The following is a 26,130-nucleotide window of genomic DNA, read 5'->3' on the forward strand; positions in this document are numbered from 1 at the left end:
GACGGATCCTGGTTAATATTGTCTGATGCCATTCTATGTATTCAATAAACCTGAAGGAAAACAGGTCAGTTTTGATCTGGTAAGCACAAGACTCTTTCTAGAAGGCTAAATAAAACATCTGTGTCAGTGGCACAAAGAAGGTGGCCCTAAACACCTTGATTCAAGCTTGTTTCCCCAGCTTGTTATCCAAAATGCCCTCTGACAGGGACATAGGGTCAGCTGCTCCTGGGATGGAGAAAGGAGCAGAATAATACCAGAGAAAATAGATATCTGAAGTACAACACTGATCTTTGACCGGGTCTCCTTCACTTTGTGGATGCATGCATGCACACACACAAAGAAGCACACACACTCAAAGCAAACAAAAAAGCATATATACATGACGGTACAGGATGCATGTACATTTGATAGTTATTTTATTGGATTAAATCCAAAGTGGCGAAAGTTAGAAAACAAGCCGTATATCCGTTTATCGCCACCAGGAGACTACTTCCCGGGGAGGAGAGCCTGTCAGGGGGTTTTAATTAGTTATTTGACACTATAAAAAGCAGGTGTGATGTCATGATTAACAGCTGTGATTGACTGCTCAGAAGGAAGAAGTCTGCAATGTATGTAGATTATGAATGTGGAGAGGAGATGTAACTTTTCAAACACAGACTGTTTATGAAGATCTTTATATACAGTCTACATTCACTGACCGTGTCACTGAGCAACATTTCCACTTAGTAACGTTAGCCCTGCCCTGAATTCAACTGAACCCTACTTACCTGCAGAATGCAAACTCCCAGTCAGAGTAACATGTCAGGTATGCCTTCAGTAGCCCAACAATGAAAATAATTAAGCATCTTTCAAGTAACAGGTGACATTCTGATTCCACAATAATCATCAGAATCAGTTCGAAGGGGAAATATTCACGTAAGACACGCAAACAAAAACAACGTGTTCTTGTCTTTGATTCATCCGTAACTCTTTATTTTCCTCCTCAGATAAATTGATGAACGCCATGTGCCCAAAGTAAAGGTGGATCTGGTGTTTTGTTTTTAAATATCAAATGAGTGGTGAAAAAGATACTAAAGTGCATTTCTTAACACAGTTAAAAAAGGAAAACATTAAAGTACTTTAAAGGACAGATCTAGACCAGATTATGATTGAACCGCACAAAAAGAGGCATTCTGCTGTTTCCAGGGACATAAATGTGGGCCGCCTTGAAGTAAGAAAGACCAAATGTGCAGTGAGCTGAAACAACAGGGCTGCTGGCCCACGAGCATATCCATCTTTCCATTTTGATCTGCGGCGACTCCTTCGAGCCAGAAAGAGAGTATGCAGACCCACTCAGTGGCTCTCCATGAATCGTTGATCATTGGCGTCTGACGGTTTGGCTGTGTGTGATTGTGGTGGTTTCTTTGGACGTTTAGGGGAGTATGGAGCCTTCCCCCAGGCTTCTCTACACTCATCTCTTCCTGTAAATGTAGCTTTCTAGCCACAGACTGTGAGGAGTGAGTGGGCTGTGGAATTGTGAATGTAATGCTGAGAGGGTGTCTGGAAATGTCCTCCACACCGCTCTACATCACAGTAATGGAGCGGTGGGGAGAGCCTTGAGGCCGCCAGTGTTCACAACATTTTTGAGGGCACTTCTGTTAGTGGGGCACATTTTTAGATCGGTGATACAATGGTGACCTTGGTAAACGCCAGCAGTAGTGAATCTATATTCGCAAGGTAAACAATGGGAGGTTGTGGAAGAATGTCACGAAAATGAACTCTGTTTTGTAAAACACATCAAAGACTCTTGAGTTAATAATCTAAATGAATACTATGAAATAGTGTTGTACTGAACACTGTTATGTGTTCCCACATGTTATGTACGTTTTTGACCCTAAGAACAAAAGAAGTGGACCGGATGAAGTTTAACATTTTGGAATAGTTATAGATCATTATGAGAAACAAACCGGTGTTAGAAGTTATTCATGATAATTTATGCATTTAAAAATAAAAGTGGTGTGCAGATTAGCATAATTTCTTGTAACCTAGAGGCTGTTAAGACGAGGCAGATTTATACCTCACAGAACAGACCTCAGGCACTATGACTAAGCTGATGCCTCTGTTTATTTGGAAAATAGGTTAACATTCTGTGGACTAAGTACTCCTTCCGACGGTTTACCGTGGAAAAGTTTTTCTTTAACAAACTTTCTCTCACTAACTTTTAGTTGTACTTAAATCAATCTAGCTAATCCATTTAGCTAAGCCTGCCCCGAAAACTTCCACCCTAAAACACAATTCAGCTATACTGCTCATATGATCTAAGACAGTTAGTGGATTTCTGTAGATGTACAACTTTCCCCCGGAGCTTTAAACAAAATAGCAAAAGCACTTTGTGGAGCTTTACAGCTGAGATGAAAAGGAAGCTGATATTGTGGCAATTTGCAAGCAAATTCGCTGGAAATATGGGTTTGTTTTATGGTTCAGAACTGTTATCCTTTCTACAACATAACTAAGAACAGAAAGAGCAAACAAATGCTCATTTAGTCCCCATGTTTGACACCATAAGTTCAGAGGGGCAGCTCACAAACTGATCTTGATACATGCTCATAGATATTAAATTTACCATTTAAATGATAACGTTTTTGTGTCACCTTTTGTATTGATGTTCAAAGCATGTAAGCATACTTCAAAAAACACGATGTTGTTTGTCACGAAAGGAAATCTCTATTACTTACTGAAATAATTTGGGATTTTTTGTGGGCCACTGAGAACGCTATTAACATTTAACAACTGCTACAAAAGGAGAAGGTAATTAGCATGCTTCATCGCAATCTTTGCTGGAGTGACTTTAACCGTGCAACCTCACAGTAAGAAGGAGATACCAAGTGCCTCAATCATGGCAAGAGGGAGCAGAAAACCACAAGCCCAGCAACTCTCTCCACCCCACCCGCTGTCCTCTCTCGGTGGCAGATATGCCGGCTAACAAGAGCTCCCTCCTCCACCTCCCCCCCTCCCTCCCTCCCTCCCCCTGCTATCACAACAAACTGAAGATCCGGCGCCACAAAGTCACCTCCTGTGAGGCAGTGGCAGGTTTGAGAAGGGCAAGTCATTTCTCTCTTTAAGAGGTGCAGGTAACCACTCAGAGGTGTGCTGGTAAAGTGGTGGGTGTTCACAGGGGGCAGAAGGGGTGCTGGGAAAATACTGTCAGACCTCTGCCTCTGCCTTGTACCTGACAGATACAGTCTATTGTTCTAGTCAAATGTTCAACGGTTAAGATGCGCATAACCACTGCCCTTCTCATACTTATTCATGTTGCTTCGGGCTGTAGGGCTATTGTCTGTGGTATCATCTTGACATTACACAGAGATGCCAGCGGAACACAAGTCAGATCTCTCTTTCTCTTGCTCACTCTCTAAAGAAACCCAAGTGAAGGCGAGGAGTCAGGAGGCCTGGTGAAATATGAGAGAGGAAAACATAAACAAGCACAAGGATGCCACTGTATACCTCCTTTTCACCTGCAAAACACAATAAACAGGTCACTAATGCACTCCTAAGAGAGGTACCACCGAGTAAGCACAGAGCATGTGGAGTCTCTTTCTTTCTTTTTTACGCTAGGGGGCCACAGCCACAAACACCGGCTGACTATCCTGTGGCTAGAAGCTCTGGAGGCAGCAGCGCTAATGCAGCATGATAGCAACTGTCAATACATGATCAAATACAGGGCCAAGCTTTAAAAAAAGACCTCATACATCCTGCATTTAGCCTCGATCAATCCTGCCTTGCTGGTGTGTTTCAAAAAGAAAGGCAAAGACATATTGATCAAAGACCAAGATAGAATCTGCTCCAAGGACTTGCAGGCCAAGGAAGGAAAGAGACAGAGTTAGAGTTATAAAGTCAACACCAATCATCTGAGAGATAATTTAGCCAAATAAACTTTGCTAATTGTTTTATCTTGTACAGTGAGTGTATCTGCTTCTTCATGGATAACCACCAGCCCGAACAGACTGGCTCACACCAACATCTTTGACAGAGAGTAAAGAAGAAGAAGCCGCAGAAAATTCCGATCACGCTTTCCTTCTAAAAGAGAAAAGAGGTCGACGTATCTTCATCTATTCTGCCAACTTTCAAAGATATGATTTACTTTTACTGCATCAAATTAAATTAAAATCTTTGTTCAGCCTCACCATGAGGTGGGCCTTGTTCCACAAGGCTGTTTACATGGAGACAATACGGCAGGTTTTCTGTTCAAAACACTTCCCCTCAAAAGAGTCCAACAGTTTATACTTAATTTGTCCTTGATAGGCTGATAACTTGTGACCTGAATATGATCTGCAATCAGTCCCAATCTTCACACAGTGACAGGTCATTACAATGTTTGGCTACTCGCCCAATAGCGTACCGCTTCTTCTCTTGTCACCACAGGGACATGACGCCACACTATTCAAAAGATGAACGACTTTGAGATAATAAGGGCTCTCATAATAAAAGTGGCGACATTCATTCTGGTTTTCTCAGGGCGTGTTGAGACTTGGACTCGGTGAAACCGATTTAAAACTTATATAAAACAGACACATTATTTCAAAAGCGAAACCTTAAACCGATGCTATGGGATAAAAACTTTTAGCACAAGCACATTATTAATGCAACGAGCAAAAGACACCTTTGTAGTTTAACGTATAAGTAATATTTTATAAGACGGAAACAAGACCTTGTGAGATTCAGCTGCATATAAAGTGTCTGAGTGTAATCAAACTTATAAAATGTTCACTTTAATGGCTGCTGTGGCTGCACACCCTGCCAACACCCTGAGCTGTGATTATCTGACATCTGCCCTCAATATGGAGATCTCATCACCTCAAGTAGAGTCATTGAAGACTGCATCCTAAAAAAAAAACGACAACAAAGCCGTCAACAACATTAAGTTCATACAGTATCCGCTCACCAAAGGAGTCTGAAATAGCTCGTACTTATACTAGCTGTCCATGTTCAACATCATTCCTGGCTACGCTTCATAAAACCGGTCTAACAGGCCGTATATGTAGTGCATGTGTTTCGGATAACGTTCACAGGTGTGAAATTGGATTTGGCACAGACAGAGCAAGGAGATAGTAAGAGCAACAGTAAAAAGCCAGGGCTGTCCCACACATATTATGTTGTATCTGTGTGGTGTACACAAAGCCAAACATGTATCTGGGCCAGTACCGATTTAAAACACAGGATTAGATATAACATAAGACAAAGAGTAATCCTACAAAATGATTCAATCCTGAATCCAACTTATACTGAATACTGTGTGCGCTGAGTAAAAGGTGTGTTCCTTTAAGGGTTTTATAAATGATTCCAAGCAGCAGTCATTCATCCTGTTAACCCGAGGACTAATTCATGTATTGATGAATTCATAGTATTGACAGAGGCAGTACCAAGAAGTTATGTTCAAGTTTGAACTGCCGGCAACAGTGAAAATGGACACCTCATTATCCACTCACAAAATTGTGTGATATTCATGAAGATATCACACACATCACAATAGTTCAGCAGGATTCAAACGCCCATTGCTTTTGTTTTGTTTCTTGGATCCTACAGATTTCAGTCAGTGTCTTTTTTCAAATTTTTATCCTTTTCAGTGAGCTTGTCAGCCATTAAAAGCCAACATCACACCATAACAAAGCCAGCTAAGCTGTCATTCAAAAGGAACAATGATGAGTACGCCTTTATCATGTAATTGTAGGAATTATCCATACGCTAGATTTGATTATTAACTAAATTCTTCCTTTTTTCCCTCTCTCTCTTACACACCCACTCTCTTTGATTCAACTGTAATGAAGGTGAGGAAAATTGGCAGACATTAATGTGTATTCAGCCCATACCGAATCAGTTTTTCACCGCCCTAAGGGCTTAATGGGAAACAATAACTGAATTATGACATTAATACTAGGCAATTGCTCACAATTCAGGCTGGAGACAAACACAATGACAGGCCGTTGATACAGCGACTCACTCCATTTGATTTTACGTTTTGTGGGTTTTCATTAAAAATGGAAAAAGAAAGCTATGGAAACAAATAAATAATGACTCACACATACTGTCCCAAAACAAAAGCCCCCTTTTTCAGTTTACCACTAAACTGCTGTCTTGTTTAACCTTGGTGTGAGTGTGGCGGAGTTATGAGACAGATATAAATGGTTTCTGTAAGCACTGGTTAACGTTCTCTCTCTCTCTCTCTCTCTCTCTCTCTCTCTCTCTCTCTCTCTCTCTCTCTCTCTCTCTCTCTCTCTCTCTCTCTCTCTCTCTCTCTCTCTCTCTCTCTCTCTCTCTCTCTCTCTCTCTCTCTCTCTCTGCGTGTTTATCTCACTTTCTCTCTGAAACCGATAATGATCCATCTCACAAAACAGTTTTGCACCATGATACATTAAATCCATTCCTTAGAAGCACACCTGCGATGAAATGAAGGACAACTGTGCTGTGCAAGCTAATGCAATGCTCAGTGAAGCACACACTGAGGCATGGCAGCCACATGACTTGGCCGATACATCATCCTGCAGAATTAAGCAAGATTTAGCACTTACAGACGATGAGCTATATACTGTTTCCAAATTCTGGGATCTATTCAAAATGGAGAGGGTTTTTAAAGCCAGATATTAATGTAGAGGTTTTGATGCTAAACTTGCTGATGTTGGTTCCACTTGTTATAGAAAACTAACACATTAATTGATACATTCACTGGGTTTCACTTCCTGTCAGACTTGTTTGGTAGGTGGTACTGCAAGTGATTTTATCATAAGCAAGCCTTAACACTGCTGTGACATTGTCTTCAAAACCGCTGAGAACAGAGCTCACTCTGGCTGCTCCTTGCTGTCGTGGACAGTTATCAAATCAAAAAGCTTTCAGGTTTCAGGAAACACAGAGAGAAGCTTTGCACCAATAGAATCGATAGAAGTTTTTGTCTTTTTAAGAAACGAGATGTTGCTCATCTGTCTGTCTGTGTACATGTTCATGTCTTTTCAGTTTCTGGTGTTGGTCACACCCACATCCGCTTGCACCTCAACATTTACGTTAGAGATTACCCTTGTGCCCAGTTTCAGGTCGTTAGAGGCTAAAGAGTTCAGGAAGTCTGTTTAAAGATAGAGCTTGAGAACAATGCCCCTGGTCTAATGTAAAGTATTATCTCATAGGCAGCGAAAACCTTCTGACACTAACCTTTATTAAGAGCATGCTCAACAAAAGAAAGCCAGATCAGCATTTCTTTTCTCCACCAAACCTACTATCATTTTGCTGAACTCGTTCTTTTAACAGCGATTTACTTCCTGTCAGCTGCCTGACATTTATTCACTGCTCAAGGTCATTATTTGTGTTGGAAAAATTTGTCGGCTCAAATGGACAAACTTTACTTCATGGAATGTTTAAAAGGAGACAAAAGACTGTACAAGCTCTTTGATTACATGTTTCTATTTTGTGAGTCGGGATGCATAGATAACGATACCAGTATAGGGTCCATACTGGCAAGTAGTTAACTGTAAGTACTGTTTCGAGGATTTTTAGAGAAGGCAAGGGGAGAAAAGGGGTTCAACTTACTGTGTTGGCAGTGAACTCCACTGAAGCCCGGTGGACACTTGCAGACGTAACCAATGAAGGTGTCTCCCCTGTAGGTCTCACTGATCTCACATGCCCCTCTGTTGTGGCAAGGGTTTGGATGGCAAGGGCCTGCACGCAAAAAAAAAGAAGAAAACACTGTTAAAAAGTCTGTTTTGTGCCAATATTAAAACAGTGTGTTCAGGCCATGAGACACTGATGATGAGCTCCAACTTTTACTTGTGTATACAAGTACACAATGTTCTAGGTAACTGATTCACTCTGGTGTAGCATGCTTTTTTAAGTATGTGCATGAATAAAATGAACAAGCAAATGACAAAAACAATTTCTACACGACCTTACACAGCCAGTGATGTAATAAAGCAAACTACACAAATAAAAAGTGGACTTTGCCGGTGCATTTAAATGAATGAATAAAGGACCCTGAATTGGACCTTGTGAGAAAGTGTATGAGTAAAACAGATTGACAGGAAAGCTGAGGATGACAGGAGAGCGGGGGGAGGCTGGCTTTTGGTGACTGTTGCTGGTCTCTGTGGTTTGGAGAGCAGCCCAAAACACAGACTGAACAACATGTAATATGTCCCCCCCCCCAGGGAGGCAACAATCCATCCTAACAGAGCTAAGTGGAGAGCACAGACTAGCTGCAAGGTAGAGAACTATCACCTAAATGCATAGACAATCATACATGCAAATACACACACACACACACACACACACACACACAGTGGCACACTCACACATGAGAGTGACCAGATACTGAGTGCAGTAACATGAAAATGATACCAACAATGCTAAAACATATAATAGTCTTTTAATGGGTTATTTTATACACATTTTAAATAATTGTTTCCTTGGAAATGAATAGAACTTAAATTGCGTTTTCATGCACGATTGAAATATAAAACAGATACAGCCAAACAGCTTAGTTCTGATCTTTGCATACCCCAATTTATGTGATCAATTGTCAATAGTGGACTATTCCTCAGCGCAAAACCGTATTTGCTTGAGTGACTGCATAGACCTTTTCTGCTCCACTGGGTATGAGGCACAGGCAAGCTGTATAATTAATAACTGACCTCCTGCCATTGGTGCTGCTATTTATTCTTCCTCTTCTATTTATTCTTAACAGAGGGTGCAGAACTAATGGCTAATACTGTAACACTGCATAGAGCTATCACACCAATCTTTGATTTCTTTGAGTAGCTAAGTTAGCATGAGTCTATATAAAAAAATATTCAAAGATAAATCTGTCTAAGATTGGTTAGAGTACAATTCATTGTCATTCTCAAGATGCTCTGTATTTTTAAGACATATGCTGAAACAGCGTTTATTGGTTGCTAACTGAGTATATAGGTGATTAACAAGTACATGTTCAGCACAACTCCTTTATGACACATGATTTCATAATCACCACAGGGAGATAGTTACTTTTCATTATCTTCTGCCATTTAATGATAAAGTTCATAAAGTAGCAAAATGATGCAAAGAACACTGAAACTAAATAGGTGTAGACTTTAAGGATTGCTTTCAGTCATGTATGAATGGATCAGTTCTTGCATAGTTCGTATTAATCCATTTCTTTCAAGTTGTGTTGCTCACTTTGCTGTGCTACAGCTTAAGTGTACTCAATGCCTCCAATCACTCTGAGTACTGGCCTACTTTGTAAAAGTTTCCACATGTTGTTGTTCCACAACAAACTGATCACAACGGTTCAGCATTGCTCCTAAAAATCAAAGGGTGCGTATGCTGTACCCTGCACAAGGGTCATACAGCTCAGTGCAGAAAAGGCCATTATGTGCTAACCATTCATTTGCAAGAGAATGCATGTATTCTCGCTGTGTGTGCAGCACCCCATTCATCACTACCATTGTTTTCTCTTGAATATTTGGGTGTAGCGAACACTGGGAAGCTTTGCAGCCGTGAGTGAATTCACGCTTTGGGGTTTTGGCAAACAAAAGCATCTCAATAAAAAAACATCCTCAAAGTTCTGCTGGTAATGATTAATAACTCAGTGGAGCACTTTTTGTTCAGTGAGTGTGTGTTTTTTTCAATTTATTCACATAATTTTATCTCTTCGGGTCCAATGGTGAAAAGCACAGCTTTGAATTAAAGCTATTACAACCACATGTATATGACAGAGCAATATATTACTTCATTGGCAGTGCCCACAACATGGTGTCATATTACTGCCATCTAAAATCTTTCGAGGACCAACCTGCAGAGTGGGGCCAAATGTAAATGACGAGGCCTTGACGCAGGGTTATTGGTTTCATAACTCACGGGCCTGCCAATAGCTGTCTCATCTTTTAAACATTGAGTTGTACGAGTGCCCCGAGTGCTGTCAAAACTTTGTGGTTTGATATTGGATGGGAAAACTTTAGCAGTCTACCATTGGGTTTTAATGAAAACCTGGCCAAAGCGCCGCACATGTTGAACATTAAAATACCGTTGTGAGAAGAACGTTTGGTGGTCTCTGTGGTAACTTGTGGTCAGCTTGAAGTTTGTAAAAGTATGTTGACAGAAGAACCAGAGGAAGAAAAACAAATTTGCTTCTGTGAGCCTATTTTTAAGCTCCCTGTCTCTTGATAAAATTTCTATTCTAGTCTTTTTACAGTCATATCTTAGCGATGACAGGTAAACTGTGCTTTGACAGGTCTCTTATTTCATTTTAAGTGATAAGCAACAAGAAGAAGTCTCAAGGGTGAGACTATCATGCCCTCTTTAGTCAATTTGACAAAGGAGAAGCCATGAGCACAAACTTTGACAATGTCAAGTAAACGGGCGCGGCCTTGGATTGTATACTACATCATCTGCTCAACCATTTAAGACTAGAGCCCCAACAAAGAAAACGTACGACTAAAAACAATCTCAGTCAAGAAAATAAAAAAATAAATAAACACCACAAGCAAGCTTATTATTGTTCTCTCGTTGGAATTAGAAGGCCTCCGGATATGAATTACAAATGAGTTAATCTTATCGAAGTCAAGCCATTTCAAAGCCAGGACCTGTATCAGTATTAATGAGAGCGGTGGCTAATCAGTTGAACAGAGAAACATATAATAGCTTTCACAGAGGCCCTGCTCTCTGAGGGAGAGGGGGGGTGACACGTTTCAGGGCTGTTTTGACGTGATGATCTATAGTCAGACCAATGCGTGCCGACAGCTTCCCTAATGGAGAGCGCATAAAGCAGAAAAAGCATAAAGCAGAGGAAAGCAAGGAGGAAAGCAGGCAGAGAGAAAGTGATACTGTGAGAGTGTGTTCTGTATGACAGATACATTTGAATCGGAAATTTGTTATTTCTTTAGATATAAAAGGCTACAAAAGACTACAACGTAATATTTCAACAATGATTGATTCACTGATGATTGATGAAGCTGGATGATCATTTCTTTAAACCAAGAATTCTACAAAGTGGGGCAAACACTGCATATTTGTACACCCTGTGTGTTGAAAAAAAGTAAAAAAAACTTGATGGACTGCAATGATGTTTTGAGTCCGAATCGGATGCCGAAGTTACATTAGCACACACACACAAAACACAAGACATCGAATCAGCATATTATATCAACAACTCTGCTGAGAGAATGCAAACTAACCTTGGCAGTAGGAAAACACCATGCCTAATTGGATTTGCTACTATCATGTCCTCAGTAGGTTGAGATTTGCAAAACTCTTTTAAAACCTATTTAAAAATAAACAAAACATATATATATATATATATATATATATATATATATATATATATATATATATATATATATATAAATATGTGGCTGCTGGGCTAAAAAGTCTTCATGACGAGTTGACATTTACAATTACACTACACATACTTGGCTTACCATTCACGTGTTTCCATTTTGTGTTCCTTATGAAAAAGTTCCACTGCAACAATAAGCATTTTCAGTAATGTATATAGAAATGTATAGGCATGATGGAAGTGGCAGGGATGAGAGGAGATAAAGAAAATTGAATAAAAAAAAAAAAACATTTATTTCAGAAATGCCAGAGAGGGGGCCATTGTGTGTCATCTTAGGCGATCTCGTAAGGCTGTCAACAGATGCTCTCTTCACTCAGTGTGCAGGTTGTGTGATGCATGTCTGGAGGAAACACTCGCAGCTTTGTTGTGTGAATGTCAGCTGCTGCTCCGCTGTACAAGCCAACGCTCGCTCAGTGATTGATGCGAGCCTGTGTTGTGTCCGGCACTAGCGCTGTGATTTCTTTTCTGGCTGCAAAGAGAGTCCAATCAATCAGCTTTGAAAACCAGACCAATGGTTAAACACAGGAAAGCATCCTTTGTTTCCTTGAGGATCAATCACAAAGGCCTGACATTTTCAAGGTTAAAGCTACACATGTAGCAAACATTAGTGTTTTTTTAATCTACAAGCAAACACTAATTACATTAGACTTCACATTATACAATAACCATTTATAAATGATATATTTTACCACACTAAATTGTACAATACACCATTGAAACTGAGAGGTATTAAGACTCACTTGATTTATAAGGGCGATATAATTAACTTTTCACTCTGTGTTTCTACCAGAGAGACTGAGAGAAAACATTGCTCTATACAAAATGTGAACAATATAGTGAACAATATACAGTATTATAGCTATTTTCACTGACAATAGAAAAAAAGTGTTGCTACTGCTTGCTCTGTGTTGGTTGGTGTCATGAGGAGGTCAGACAAAGCACGACTGAGTGTTCTTAATAAAGATTTATGCCGATCCCAGTGAAGTGGGTCAGGTTGTGGGGCCAGCTGACCATTTACAGCAGCAGTGGATTAAGTGCATCTAATAATCTCACTAAATACAAACAAGCATCTGCAGTCGACTTGGTCACTGACAGCTCTACAGAGCAACACTACCTCAGTCACACCCACCACCTTCATTAAAAAAACTCCACTTCAAAAAGAATCAGTAGATCATTTAATTGACTCTCAATGAAAAACGAACCTGAAAATTAAATTGTCAACTCTGAATTTCAGCTCCAATTCATTTGTCTTGCACAGTACTGAGGTAACAAGCTGGCCAATCAACCACCTTGTTAACATTTTAGAAAATCTTAAAAAAAAACAAACACACACACAAGATTGAAATTTACATTGAAGCTCTTCGGCTCTGAATGTGCACCCAGCCACATCACAGGGAAATCTGACATGGCCTAATTGTGTCAAATCTATTTGAACCCAGCCTCTATCTCTATGACGGCTTCACTGGTTCACAGGCTCATGGTCACTGCACCCATCCTTCACCTCGACTGATGAAAGTTGGCACCGCACCACCAATATTACATCAGTGCTCTCAGCGTGAGCCGCCGTACGTTGATGCTTTTAGTGAGTCCTTGGCCTCCTACTCTCCTGTGCCCTGGCCACTCTGCCATTTCAGCCCATCATCATTTGACAATGTCGGACAAATGCACTTAAGAGTTGGAATAAGTAGGAATCACGCAGAAACACAATGGTTAGGAATATGTTAAAGAAATATCCAAATGGAGAGGTCACGCTGAAGATCACCATTGCTCTTGCAAGACGAGGAGAAAGGCAGAAAAGGAGGTCGTCTCGTCAGAGACTAAATGCCATGAAAATGTCCCTGCCTCACAAAAGTCTTCTCTAAAAAAAAACATTTTCCTGATTCTTATGTTTGTGAGCAATCCCAAATTGCATTTGGCAAGAGAACTTAGCCATAACTTAATACAATTTAGATAATCAGACAGAGGCTGGCTCCAGCCTGTTTAACGGAGGACTACTGATCTGCATTCTGCAAAGGGACCGTCTGTTATCCACTTAACCTTTAAGTTTCTTGAGGTCTTAGTGGAATGATGCAACCAGGGTGCATTTATAGTATTTGTTGTGATATTATTTGAGCTGCTCCTACGATGGGCTTTGCAAACGTTCAGTCAGCGGTTGGTGCGTGGATGCCGGAGCCGACCCCTCGTGGAGAGCTCTCAATGAACTGCACCCTAAACACAGAGACACAGTTCTCATCTCTCAGATGAATGAGCAAGAAGATGATCCCTCTCTTTCTCTTTGTCTTTCATTTCATACAAGAGATTTAATGTAGAGAATTTAATTTCATACATCTTGTGCACATGATTCGCTCATATAATGGCGCTGAAAGCCACTGAGGAGCTGTGTGTGTAATGATTTGAGAGGACGGATGTTAAGGAGGGACATTTTTCTTCTTGTGGGTATTTGAATATTAGACTCTCCTGATGAATGGAAGTGCCTATTAAAATCACCTCCTGTTTCAAAAAAAGGAGGGAAAAAACATTTGAATGTACTGTTAATGAGCTGGTTATTTTGAGCTCACTGATGAGACTCATTAAAGGAACGATGCTCATTAAACACATTAACATTCAAGCTCAAATTTTATGAAATAGTTAAAATAATCAAAGTGGTAATAATGTCACTAAGTAAAATTACAGTCTCCCACTACACCTTAAAACACAATAAAGAAGGTGAGGCACTTAGGGCAGGCAGACTATGCTCATGTATTATTGCTGTAGTTATATTGTTATGGTGCTATTTCTCTGTGGGATTTTATGCAGCAAAAAAGGTAAAGATACAGTAAGTTACCCACATCATTTTTTATTATAATGTTATTAAGACATTTCCATTTGGTATGATATTTTGGACAGTATGAAAAGACTCCTAGATGTAAAGAAAGAATACGACCCTGTAGATAAAATGCAAGTAATTTCATCGTTGTATTATTCCAATGGGGGAGGAGGACAACATTAAATCCGATGTTCTGTCATGTTTAGCACACTCTGCAGAATTTCTCTCCGTCAACCTCAAACTTCTAATTTTAATCATAGCTTCAGATGCCATGTAGATAGTGGGCCAATGTTCATAGACTATACTACAATACAATCAAATCAGCATGGACATAGACACAGAGATACACACAGGAGCTAAAGAAACACAGGCCAAACTTGCTTAAGACAGTCCTCTTTATGTGTGCCGACACACATAAGGGCGTGAAGATATGCATTAGAGATACAGAGGCTGTGAAATAGCAGCTGATATGCTAAATTCTTCAAACCTGTCATGAGTAATTTGCCCTTCCACATCACCCTGTCCTATTTTCTCTCCAAGTCCAGTTCCAGGTCAGTGGTCACAAGTCGCACCTAATCTGCTAATTATTTTTTTGTGCTGTTTGTCGCATTCTTCTCTGTTATCTGAAATGTGTACAGTACATAGAACAAAAAGATTTACTGTAGTTACTCAAACAGTATATTTGTGCCAAAAAAATCATGAAAGTAGGGTTGACTGCGGGACTAACAAAGGATTATCTTATCTTATCTTATCTTGACGTACTGTATAAACTGAATCTGAATTGTGTATTCTGACTTTGGTGAAAAAGTTGACATTTATTATTTAATTTAATTTTTCAATTATTCAATCTTTTTTCGTTTGTGTTATTAAACTTTTCAATATCATTTTTGTATTTAATTGAAAGGGTTTATGTTTATATTCTATATCAAATCTATATTCATATTATATATGAATGTGTGCACATGTACATGTAGGTATATATGTTTGCTTTCCTATTTTCTGACTAACCCATTAGAGTCTGAGATTACACTAAGCGTAGAATAGCAACAATAAACTGCTTTGATTTGTGGGGTATTATTTCTTATCTAAATATATCTTTCTTGTTTTAACCTATTTGATCTCAAATAAACCAGCAGATATTAATATTGATGAAAGAAACGTAGACAAAGACAATTAGATGCTGAGGGTGCACTTAGAAGTAGGAAGTTTGTATTCAGTTGCGGTACTTCCCCAGGATGTGAAGTGACATTTTAATTATATCACTGATGAAGATAAATCAGGTTCTTGTTTACTGTTGTCCTCTGTGGTCTTGCTTTTGTAATAAAACTCTCGTCACATTAGTTATTTCAATAATGAGAAGCACTACTTCTGAATACCAAATATTTCCCCTGAGGAAAATGTTTTTATGAGGAGGTTTCTGTATGATAATTAACAGATATTTATTTTACTATTCATTACAAACACTAAGAGCAGCACAAAACACTCTCAACGCGCTCCTTCGGGATTGGATACACTGTCCTGTACATTCCAACTGATGCTAATGGCATGCATTTAAGGATGCAATGCATTGTCCTTTAGATATAAGACAGTATGTTGAAACGTTGAAATTGCTTTATATTAATGCTACTCTTAAGTTAATGGATTGTAAAGTAAAAGCTCACACACACTAGGAGCCATTTTCCCGTGAAATTACGCAAGAAGCTCAGGTATTCTGAAAAGCAATCAAGGTAAAGCAATTGCGGAGCTGAATTGGACTGTGAGCTTCTGAAAACAATCTCATAATGGTACCAGACAAAGACGAGCTATTTCGCAAGAGTCACACTATTAGAAGAGGTTTAAATAGGACTGCTGTATGAACTGAACTACCAAATGATATAATCATGAGTGATGCTGACAGGCATGATCGGTGAGCTGATAGTCAATGGTAATGAAGGGAGGAAGGGGGCTTGGTCAAGATTTAGTCAGGGAACGAGCTCTCTCTCTCTCCCTCCCTCTCACACACATCGACAAATGAAGGGAAATCACGTTACCAAGCATAAACATTTCCCACCTGCTGAAGTTGGTTCCTCACCATCTGCTGCTGTTGAGACACAAAAGGAGGAGAAGAGGGAGGAGGGGAGGGGAGTAAAATAAAATTAGCTTTATCGCAACTATGTCACAGTATTCGGTGATTCAGCTGCATGCAACGCTGCTGATTCAACAATATTAGTAATTGCACCGTGCACTACCATATGTGCATTAACATCTCACGTGTAATCCAAGGGATCATTCAGAATGTAAAGCCAGACACGCCTGCTACCTGTCGGGTAAAACATCCTGCCAAGAGAACTACTCCACACTGCCACCATGGAGCGTACGCCGTGCCATAGCCCATCCCCCATTTATACACTTCTACACTGCTATATGTCCTGGTCGGTGGCCTTTGACTAATATGTGTTCATCATTCTGGACCAGCGTAGGATTAGCCCCTGCGGCATTCATAATTGTTTACTGCATCCCTGGCTCCTAAATCCCAGTCCAGCTCCATGGCTGAGATCTTGCCTGTCTGCCACCATTACCACAACCCTCCATCTCCATCCCCACTCGTAAAATTGCTCTGAAAATGTGCCTGATAGCTGGACACAGCTACAGAGGCAAAAGACCAAGGGTGTCAGATTCATGGGATGACAAATAACGTTTGCTATTATTGTTGGGGATGATCAGAGACGTGTTACAGGGTGAACCAATTCCCTTGGATCGGTTTGTTGGATGGATGGATGGATGGATAAACTTGAATGTATTGGGATTTGGGGCTGTTTTCAGTCACTAATGATACTACCTACCAATGAGCATGCTTGCTTAATTAAAATATGATTCAATTTCATGTACATTTTTCAATTCACAGTGCTGCATACTAATGAGGTATTAGCATATGGAGAGGGTTAACGCCGCATAGATCACAATGCAGACAGGGAGACATATATGGATGTCAGCCTTGCATGCAGCTGCAAATGCCTTCAAATCCATCTTAGAAAACCAATCAAGTCAACACTTCCAATCATATCAATGAGAAACATGCAGAGAGTACATATTTCTCCTCTCCACAAACCAAACATCAGTGCTCTGTCACGTCTGCATTCCCTGTGGTGTCTTTAGCTGTGAAAATAAAAATCACTTCACAAAGTGCTCTCAGAGGTTTTTAAGAAACTTTTATATTGCCAATCTAATTTAATGTGATACCGTATTTCTGGGGGGGGGGGGGGGGGGCTGTATTCTGTGTATCTACTAAATGTCGAGCAAGACCAGCTGAGCTGACTGTTTTGAAAAACTTAAGAGACCTCTGGAACAAATTATTTCAACTCAGACAGCAGCCATGAATCTTTCCCCAGCAGCTGCAAACTGAGGGGTAAAATAGACTCACTTAGACATCCCTGTGATAAACAGAGAGAATTAAAGAGTGAACCGCAGCCTTTTAACACTTCTTTAACTGTAAGAGAAAGCTCAAATTGAAGACACAAGGAGCCAAAGCCAAGCACTTTCCCAACCTCTCATCTGTCTGGCAGAAGATGCTCCCCTTTGTGTTTTCCCATGCACATGGGCCAATGTAATCCCAAAACCAAGCACATTCCACGCTTCACTTGGAGCGGTTTTCTTTCTGCTATTTCCGCTCCTCTTTTACCATAGGGGTCAAGACACACACATGCAAGTCCACAGACACATTGTGTATATGGTGTGCACACAATTACACACTCACAAAGACAAGGGAAAACACGCCTCCGAGTGCAGACAACTATTCACACCCACACATAAATACACAAGCTGAGAAAATATAGACATATAAAAAGGTTTTTATGTGTTGCACATGTTGATGTGGTGAATCATAATAGTGCATAAGATACGGGCTGGCTAAATGTATGTCTTCAATTGTTGGTGTTCCCTAAGATGAGTTAAAACAACCCATGTGAGTCACATCACTTGAGTTATTACCAATGCAAATGATGCAAATGTATCTATTGTTGTCTAGTCTGACTCAGGGGATGTAGACAGTGAGTATAGGCCTGTCGCATATCTCACACCGCATTCTCCTCCCGTTCCGCAATCTCCGCCATCTAATTTGCAAGAGCACTTGCACGTCTTGGGCTTCGCACAGCCCAAGACGACTGTAAGGTTTAAAGAAATACAACCAAGTCAGAGCGTTTTTTCCCCCCTATACCAAAATGATAGTGTGTGAAGCCAGACCTGTCTTTAGCGCTGACACAGCGCAATGGAGACAGGTCTGACTATGCGAGACTAATCGTTGTCTGACAAGAGAAGATGTACTTCCCATAAGATAAGAAAAGGGTTTGCCTCTCCTGAAATAGTGAACCAGCACAATTGTAAGTTAACTATAGTTGGCCATTTGTAAATGCCAGGCAGTTGTACACACACTACAGGCAAAACTGTCTTAATCTCACATACATGTGATGTTTAGGCAAATGTCCTCAATAAGCAGCAAAAGCAGCGATAATGTGACAATAATATACAGTAGAACCTCTTAGGGAGGAATTTGGGATGGGTGGTTGAGTTAACAAGGTGTGATTCTGAAACATGTGAGCATGGTTCATGCCCCATCTTGTACCAACAGCCAATGTTGATTTATCTTGACCCCAACAGCGTTGTTTTCCTAACCTTAACCAACACATAATCTTATCCAGGCGTTAACCACAGAGCAGGCATGTGTAGTTTGTGAAATGGCTATATGTTTTAGAATTGGGTATTCTAAAGGTGCTTCCATGTAGCAGTGCCATTATTTATTTTCTTTTATCTTAATATTGTATCTATTCATGTAAATATCAATGTGCCATGCCTTCCAGCTTCACAGACTGGTTTTGAACAATTACATGTCTGTCTCATCCGGCTGTTGACGGCACACATCATCTGGTGGAAATACTTGCAAAGCCTCCAGAAAAAAAAAGACATCACATAACATACTACTAGGATAGTAGGAAAGCGGTACTATTCTGGTTGTTCACTCAATACAATAGCCAAAGAGAAAAAAAACTATTGTTTTAGTCATATCCTGGCAACATGTGCCTTTCTTTTTAGAAATTAAATGGTTTTGTTTATATTATCCTACAAAAATAACATCCTTAAATTCCCCATTTCCCATAAAGGTGTCCGTCAAAGCCAAACCAACATATTACTCTCAGCAGACGGGCTATAAGCAGATCTATCTAGAGACAATCATGATTTACGACTGGGTGTGCTTACTTCATATTCTATTTTAAAATGTGCTGCGGTACAAACATTAAGCAGTCAGTTCAGTTTAATGTCTATCATCAACAAGTGGCGAAAACCCAACCTGCACATTTGAGCTGTAAGCATATTAACTTTCACCATTATTCAGAAATACAACTATTAAAACTACAAATTAGTTTATATAATTAATTGAGTGTGTTACATGGGAATACTACAGGCCTATGTATATGTTTTCTTATATTTTTCCTACATTTGACGAATTAATACATTTGTAGAACATGGAGGGCTCTGGAGATGGCTTATTTAAATGGCCCCTCCTCCTTCCCAGGAGAAGGTTCTCTCTGTTGGACATATTGGTTTAATCTGAATGACAGCCGGGAGGAAGTAATAACCATCCATAATCTAAATGGGAACCAGCCAGCCTGTCCAGCATAGGGCTGCTGTGACCTCAAGGTGTTCAGTGGAGATATAGGGGCCGGTGCACAGGACGAACAAGTACAAAAACCACTACAAAACACCCACATAGTATACACACACATAGACATACATACATACATAAGGAGGAGGATACATATGCACATATAAAACACACAAATGAAGGTGTTTACATATATAGATGTATAGATGTTTGGTTGTGGGTAATGTGATGTAATATTTCCTTCCATTCATCAATAGCAACAGTTTTGACTTTGTTTCTACAATGTGGCTGACTGGGCATGCCCTTCAACAGCAATTACTTTTTTTACATGCACAGACACCATCTAATCACACTTTATAAATTACAAAAAATCAATAACACCATATGGATCAATAGTAGCCTACATTTAATAACAAACACATAGACCAGTAAATCCAATAATCTGCTTTTCCTCCCCAATAGTGATGTTGGGCTTCATTTATTCTATTTCTATATTCGTATTAATCTAAACCTAAGATGTATGTAATGTATTACACCCTGCATAGACTACTTTTATGAGTCACAGTGAACTTCAAACGTTTGTGCAGCCCCATTCTATTTATCGGTTGTACTTAGCTCCTCCCATTTACGGTCCAAAAAACCCAAGATGGCAACAGCTGAAATGCTGAACTCCAGGCTGAAAAACCTGAGTCCACAAACCACTGGGTGATGTCACGGTGACTATGTCGACTTCCTATCTACAGTCCATGGTTGTTTTCTGAGACACAGACCTGCAAAAGTGTTTTACTGTGCATCAAACAGGAATCATGTAGTTCTAATTTACATCAACAGTAACCACCTCACTGTGAAGATCAGGAGGTGTATTGAGGAAGCAAACAAGTCATCAATACTAAAGCCACCATGTTATATGCAGCTATATAAGAACCTTTATATAGTTGCTTTTACCAACAGCCTATAGTACAGTAAGGGCTAGGTGTTCAGATGTTGAAATAAAGACTGCAGGGTTAGCAGTTAAGTCTGGCTTAACAGAAATCCCTCCACTTAATTAAGGTGGATCAGCAGGGCATAGATCATAGCTAGTGATTAAGGGCAGATTTGCTCTAGTAGCTTCTAACATTTTCAATTCCAAATTCGTACATCTTAAAAAGAATTACAGCAAAATGAGAAAATAAAGAGTTGTACTCTTGGTATGTCATGTCACATGTGTGCTTTAATATGGCGTTGGCCTTACCAATGATTTGGAGATTTATAGAGTTGATGGTTGATGTGATGTATTTCAGTAAGGTGTCAAGAGGAAAGTGGTAGACTTGAAGTGAATGAGAGTGTGAAATGCATTTGGATCACCTCTGATGAACCATGTGATCACAGTTTCACAAGCTGACAGACATCTAAAAATGGAATTATAGAAGGTAAGAGGGACAGAAAGAAAAGCCTCAGCACTAAAGGAACCTGCAGTACTGTAAGTGATCATATTAGTTCATGACTTAAACTCATAAAATGATGGACCTCACTGCATCACAGGGTCACACTAGTATATAATCAATTGGTACAACAAAGAAACAAAAGAGCGCTATTTTTGCTCTGTTTAGGTTTCAATACAAAGTGTTTCATCTGGTCTGTGGTTGTGTGCACAGTTTTTGTTTCTCTTTAATGCAGCCATCTTATATTCCAACAAACGAAAGCCCTACTTCAGTTCTTGACAGCCACGAGTGTCCTAGCAAATGATGTCAGTGTAAGTGATTTTGCAGAGAGAGAATACCGACAATAAAGTGTCTTCTTTTCTCTCAAGATCACTTGAGGTGTCAAAAGATTTGGAGTACAGTACTCAGATTTGATAGGATACTTGTTAGCTGCCTAAAACAAGGGTACGACTGGCTGGCTGAGCAATAAGATACTGTAGATAGAGTGAACACTGACAGGAGCACAGTTAGTATTGTAGAGTTATAACAAAATGTAAATAGATGTGAGTCCTGAGTTTGAGACGCCGTGTGAACACTTGCAACCCTCGCAGACGCAGCCAGCATAAATCTCAGATTATTCTTTACCTGGATTTTAACATTGTGCTTGCCTTCTTAATTTTAATTAAAGAGAAAAATGATATTTATAATTCTGAGAAATAATTGTCCATTAAGTGCAATGTGCTGATGTCAATACAATTAGATTGTTTTGAGTGGGAAGAGGTTGCATAAAACATTTTATGCACTTTTTCCAGTGTTGTTTCCTTAGCATTAGCATTAACCCTGCAACCCTGTAAGGCTTTAATAATAAAGATGAAAGTATTGTTTTGATACCCACATTTGCCTGCGTGAGAGGTCAACACAATGCATTGTGTTTTGCAATAATTGTAATGATGATAGCAATCCATTACACATGCAGTCGTGGGAGCTAGCGCCTGTTTCGTGATGTTGTGTTTGATGGCATTGACCTGGTGGATGTTTTAATGTTTAGTTCATTACAATAATAATCTTCTTTTATTGCTAGTGTTATATATTGCATGAGTGGTACCCCTTACATTTACATATGAAAACTTAAGTAAAAGTAAAATGATTTATTGTTTGATTGTGTGCTTCTATACTGCTTCTATATATTGATTATATTGGCAAAAGTTAGATATCAGCTGGGATGTCAACTGAGAACCCCAACAATGATAGCTGGCCACCAGTCAAATTGAGCTCCATCTGGCATGATGACTTCGTAAAGCTTATCACTCTTACCTTCATGGCCAATCGGCCCACGACATAGTCAGAAACAATCCGGGTATTGGGTCGTATTCCCATTTAGCAGTGTAGCATCAGGAGTGACAGTCAACTGTCACTGCTAATTCTGGCAGCCCGGACACCGCTCGCTGGGGCTGACAAAGCCTGTTTGCGTCAAGTGTCTCATGTTATGAATCCCATGCAGTAAAACTTTTGTTGGAGTTTTCATGTTTCTTTACCCTATTTGGCAGTGAACAAACAAGTTTAATTTGCCACAGGACTGCGTTCAATTACAGCATGACTCAAGTTGCAGTTTAAAAGGTTCCACGTGTTTGCAGCCATAAATGAGCAGCATTATTACAATCAACTTGCCAGGCAGCAGCTGAATAAGATTGACATAAATTGTGATAGATTTGTTGAAATGGTAATTCCAGGTAAGAGTTGTTATTGATCTGCATGATAAAATGTAGCAAACCAACATTAACACTCGCTACATTTTAAAGGCACTCAAATTACATAGTCAGAATATTTAGAAAAGCAGACTTGACTGCTGGAAGAGTTGTGTTTCTTTGTTTTAAGACAGCTGTCCAACTGGCAAAATACACTGTAAGAATATATATCAGCTCAATTGAGCTTTGTCTGACAGAAAAGATATAAAAAAGAAATGTCTAAAGTGGTTTGTTGCAAATGAGGATTTAGTTAGCTTCACTGTGGCACGATCTGTGTACATGTGCTACATTAGCACTACAGATATCACCTTTCCTTGTACCCCCACCCACACACACAAACGCACACACACACACTCATTCACTCTCCAACCCCCAGCAGATGTTCATTGCACATCTATCTCCCACAAAACATCACCCTCAAAAGTGTTTGTTCCGTGATAGCAGTGCTTATTAACATTAAATCATCTTGCTCTAGAGTGGGTGGCTAACTGTGTAATGACTCACAGACACAATACCAACAATAATTAGGGAGGCATTGTTGATGTTTCTTCAACTAATGATAAGGAAGTTCAGTAGCACATCCCTTCATATCAACTTGAGTGGCAAACACTGTCTCTTTGTAAGTAAATAACCCATCCATTCTCATTTTACGTTTTTGACAGCCGAGCAGGACTGCAGGGTAAAGTCCTCCATTATCTCTTTAACACGTGGTTTAGGAAGAAAAAAAAGAAAAGAAAACTCCAGGATGAGAGACAAGATTTTTGTTTTTTTCCATACAGCTCATCTTGCTAATAGGGATGCTTAAGATGCTTATTGCAATATTACTGACAGACACTACAACTTTACTACAATAGTATGATTTACTATGTATAACATTTTTGCTTTATAGTTGTGTTTCCCAATGCAGTGGGGAAACCACTGCCAAAAGCAGTATATTAAGGGACTGCTCAACAAAGTAGTGATAAATGATGTGTTTCAAAATCCTAGTTAATAAAATCATAAAGTTGGCTTGCATACAGTGAGCCCAATGAAGCGTAGTCTTTACTGAAGGAAATTATACATAATCCCAACCCATCAGTATTAATGTAAACAGCAGACAAATGTAACAGACTACTAGCAAGTAAACCCAAAATACCATTGAATTTGGAGATTTAGTCAGTATATTCACTGTGACTTGTTGGCTTTTAAGGGCACTTTCCCACCTTACTTGTTTGGACCAGACTTTCAGACTTTTCCATTTCATCCAAACCAAAATTACAGTTGTCAAAATCTACAGAGGATCGCTGACTAGACCAACCAGCCAAACCTTGGTCCGATAGAAAGGGATCGTCTCGGTGCGGATCAAATTAAATTATTATTCGGTTCATTTCTGATGTGCAAACATTATTTAGATGGTACGGACTTTTGGACAAATTACATAAAGTTCTGGCAGTCTTTCGCAAGAATCAGAACAACAATGCATCAAAACTAAATAAGCTGTGGTAAGAGAGGAGAGGAGACCAATTGACATTTCTTCATATTATTTTCCGAGACGATGAGAGGGAGAGGATACAAGAGGACCGGAGAGCCCGTCAACAAACCAATCAACTGCAAGTATTGGGAGCTCACGTAGGTGAGCAAAACCCGAAGTAGGTATGTCATGTGTTTTGTTGTGTGCTCGCTTCATTGCAATGTGAAACCAATACTAACTGGATCAAATGTATACAATACAACAAAATCACAAACCTTGGTTTGGACTGTCAGGTGTGAAAAGAGCCTAAAACATGTACATATTGTGTTGAGTCTCAATATCAATATGAATTTAAGATATTGATTTGGCCTAAAACAAAACAGAGCTCTTCCTTTGATTGAAAGAAACGATGCAACTGTTTAAAATCAATAATATCACAGACTGTATACTGTATGTGATTGCTTGTGGAGAGGGTGTTCAGTCAAATAGGGCATCACATTGCAATTCCAAGCATAACATAGAGAAAATCCCATTGGATCACACCGTCTACAGGGAACTGTTTTTGTAATGTGGTCAATACAGAGTGCAGACAGATCCAAGGCCGGATTCATACTGTGTTTTTGACACACAATCAATGTTTTTTTTTTTTTTATGTCTGCTCTTCTGTGCCAGTGTGCTGAACCAAGTGTCAGCTAAATTATATATGTTTTCAATAGTGCCATGGCCAGTATTGATTGTCCATAGCCAATAGGAGGCTACCTCAAGAATACAGAAGTGGACAAAATTGACCATGTTCCTCTGTCGAATAAATGCAATCCCTGATGGTGGTAATTGAAGTTGTGTACAAATTCTGAGATTTGATCGATTCCTCAGGCAACAAATCGAAAACGCAAGCATGTTGCATGCCATAAAAAAAATATTCATTTACAGAATAAGTGCTGCTATTCCTCCAGAGATGATTCTAACCTGAAACAACAACCAGATGCTTTGGACAGGAGGCTGACACACATGGCAGTGCAGCAGAGCAACTATTTCTAAGGTATGTTATCCATATTTTTTTTTTTCTTTGTGCCCTACTGTGCAAAAAGATCTCATAACCAAAATATCTATGGGAGATGTCGTATAAATGTCTTAAACCTAACACATAACTCAGATGGATGGGCGTCTGTGGAATGGAATCTGTCAAGTTAAAGATGATCCCAGGAGAAGTTGCTACAACTACTTGCAAAGCTGTTTTTATACAAATAACCACGGGACTTGAAATAAAAAGATTCTGGTCAGATGGTTTTCAAAACAGATAATAAAACATAAAGCAAGACGGTGGATGTATACACAGAAGCCCCCACTTCCAAGAAAATGTATATTTATTTGATCTTCGCATCTAAATGAATAATGCAAATCGGGATTATAACTGCAACAGTGCAAGAAGAAAAATGGAGGAGCGAGGCAAAGAAGAAGAAAGGGAGGAAACAGACTACAGCAATACAAGCCAAGGAGAAAAAGCCTCCATATGAGACGGCTCGCCACCATCTTAAATGAACAGTTCACACCAAAAGGAAAATGCTGTCATTTCCTTCACCGACATTTATGTAATCTACCAAAGTGTGTACTACCAACAGACAAAAGCAAATTAGGTCCCTAAGTGACAAAGTGCAATGGCAACGTAATGTTGCACAAGCTGTTTCCAGAGATGTGATAGCAAACCTCAGTTTACTTCACTTATCTGAGTTGGAACTCTAAAGGTTACAGGGAAAATTCAGATTGTTTA

General features: G+C 39.6%; 1 protein-coding gene across 1 annotated transcript in view; it reads right to left on the reverse strand.

The window, feature by feature from the left end:
• The window catches only part of edil3a (EGF-like repeats and discoidin I-like domains 3a), a gene marked incomplete at its 5' end in the record, with an annotated part of 95,424 nt that overhangs the window by 52,756 nt on the left and 16,538 nt on the right, over positions 1-26,130 (reverse strand). The window contains 2 exons of the mRNA XM_079161166.1: positions 7,552-7,680; positions 16,183-16,212. Of these exons, the coding sequence (XP_079017292.1) occupies positions 7,552-7,680; positions 16,183-16,212 (159 nt within the window). The remainder of the gene's footprint in view (positions 1-7,551; positions 7,681-16,182; positions 16,213-26,130) is intronic.

Source organism: Pholis gunnellus (genome assembly GCF_910591455.1).
Source record: "Pholis gunnellus genome assembly, chromosome: 6".
Lineage (NCBI taxonomy): Eukaryota > Metazoa > Chordata > Actinopteri > Perciformes > Pholidae > Pholis > Pholis gunnellus.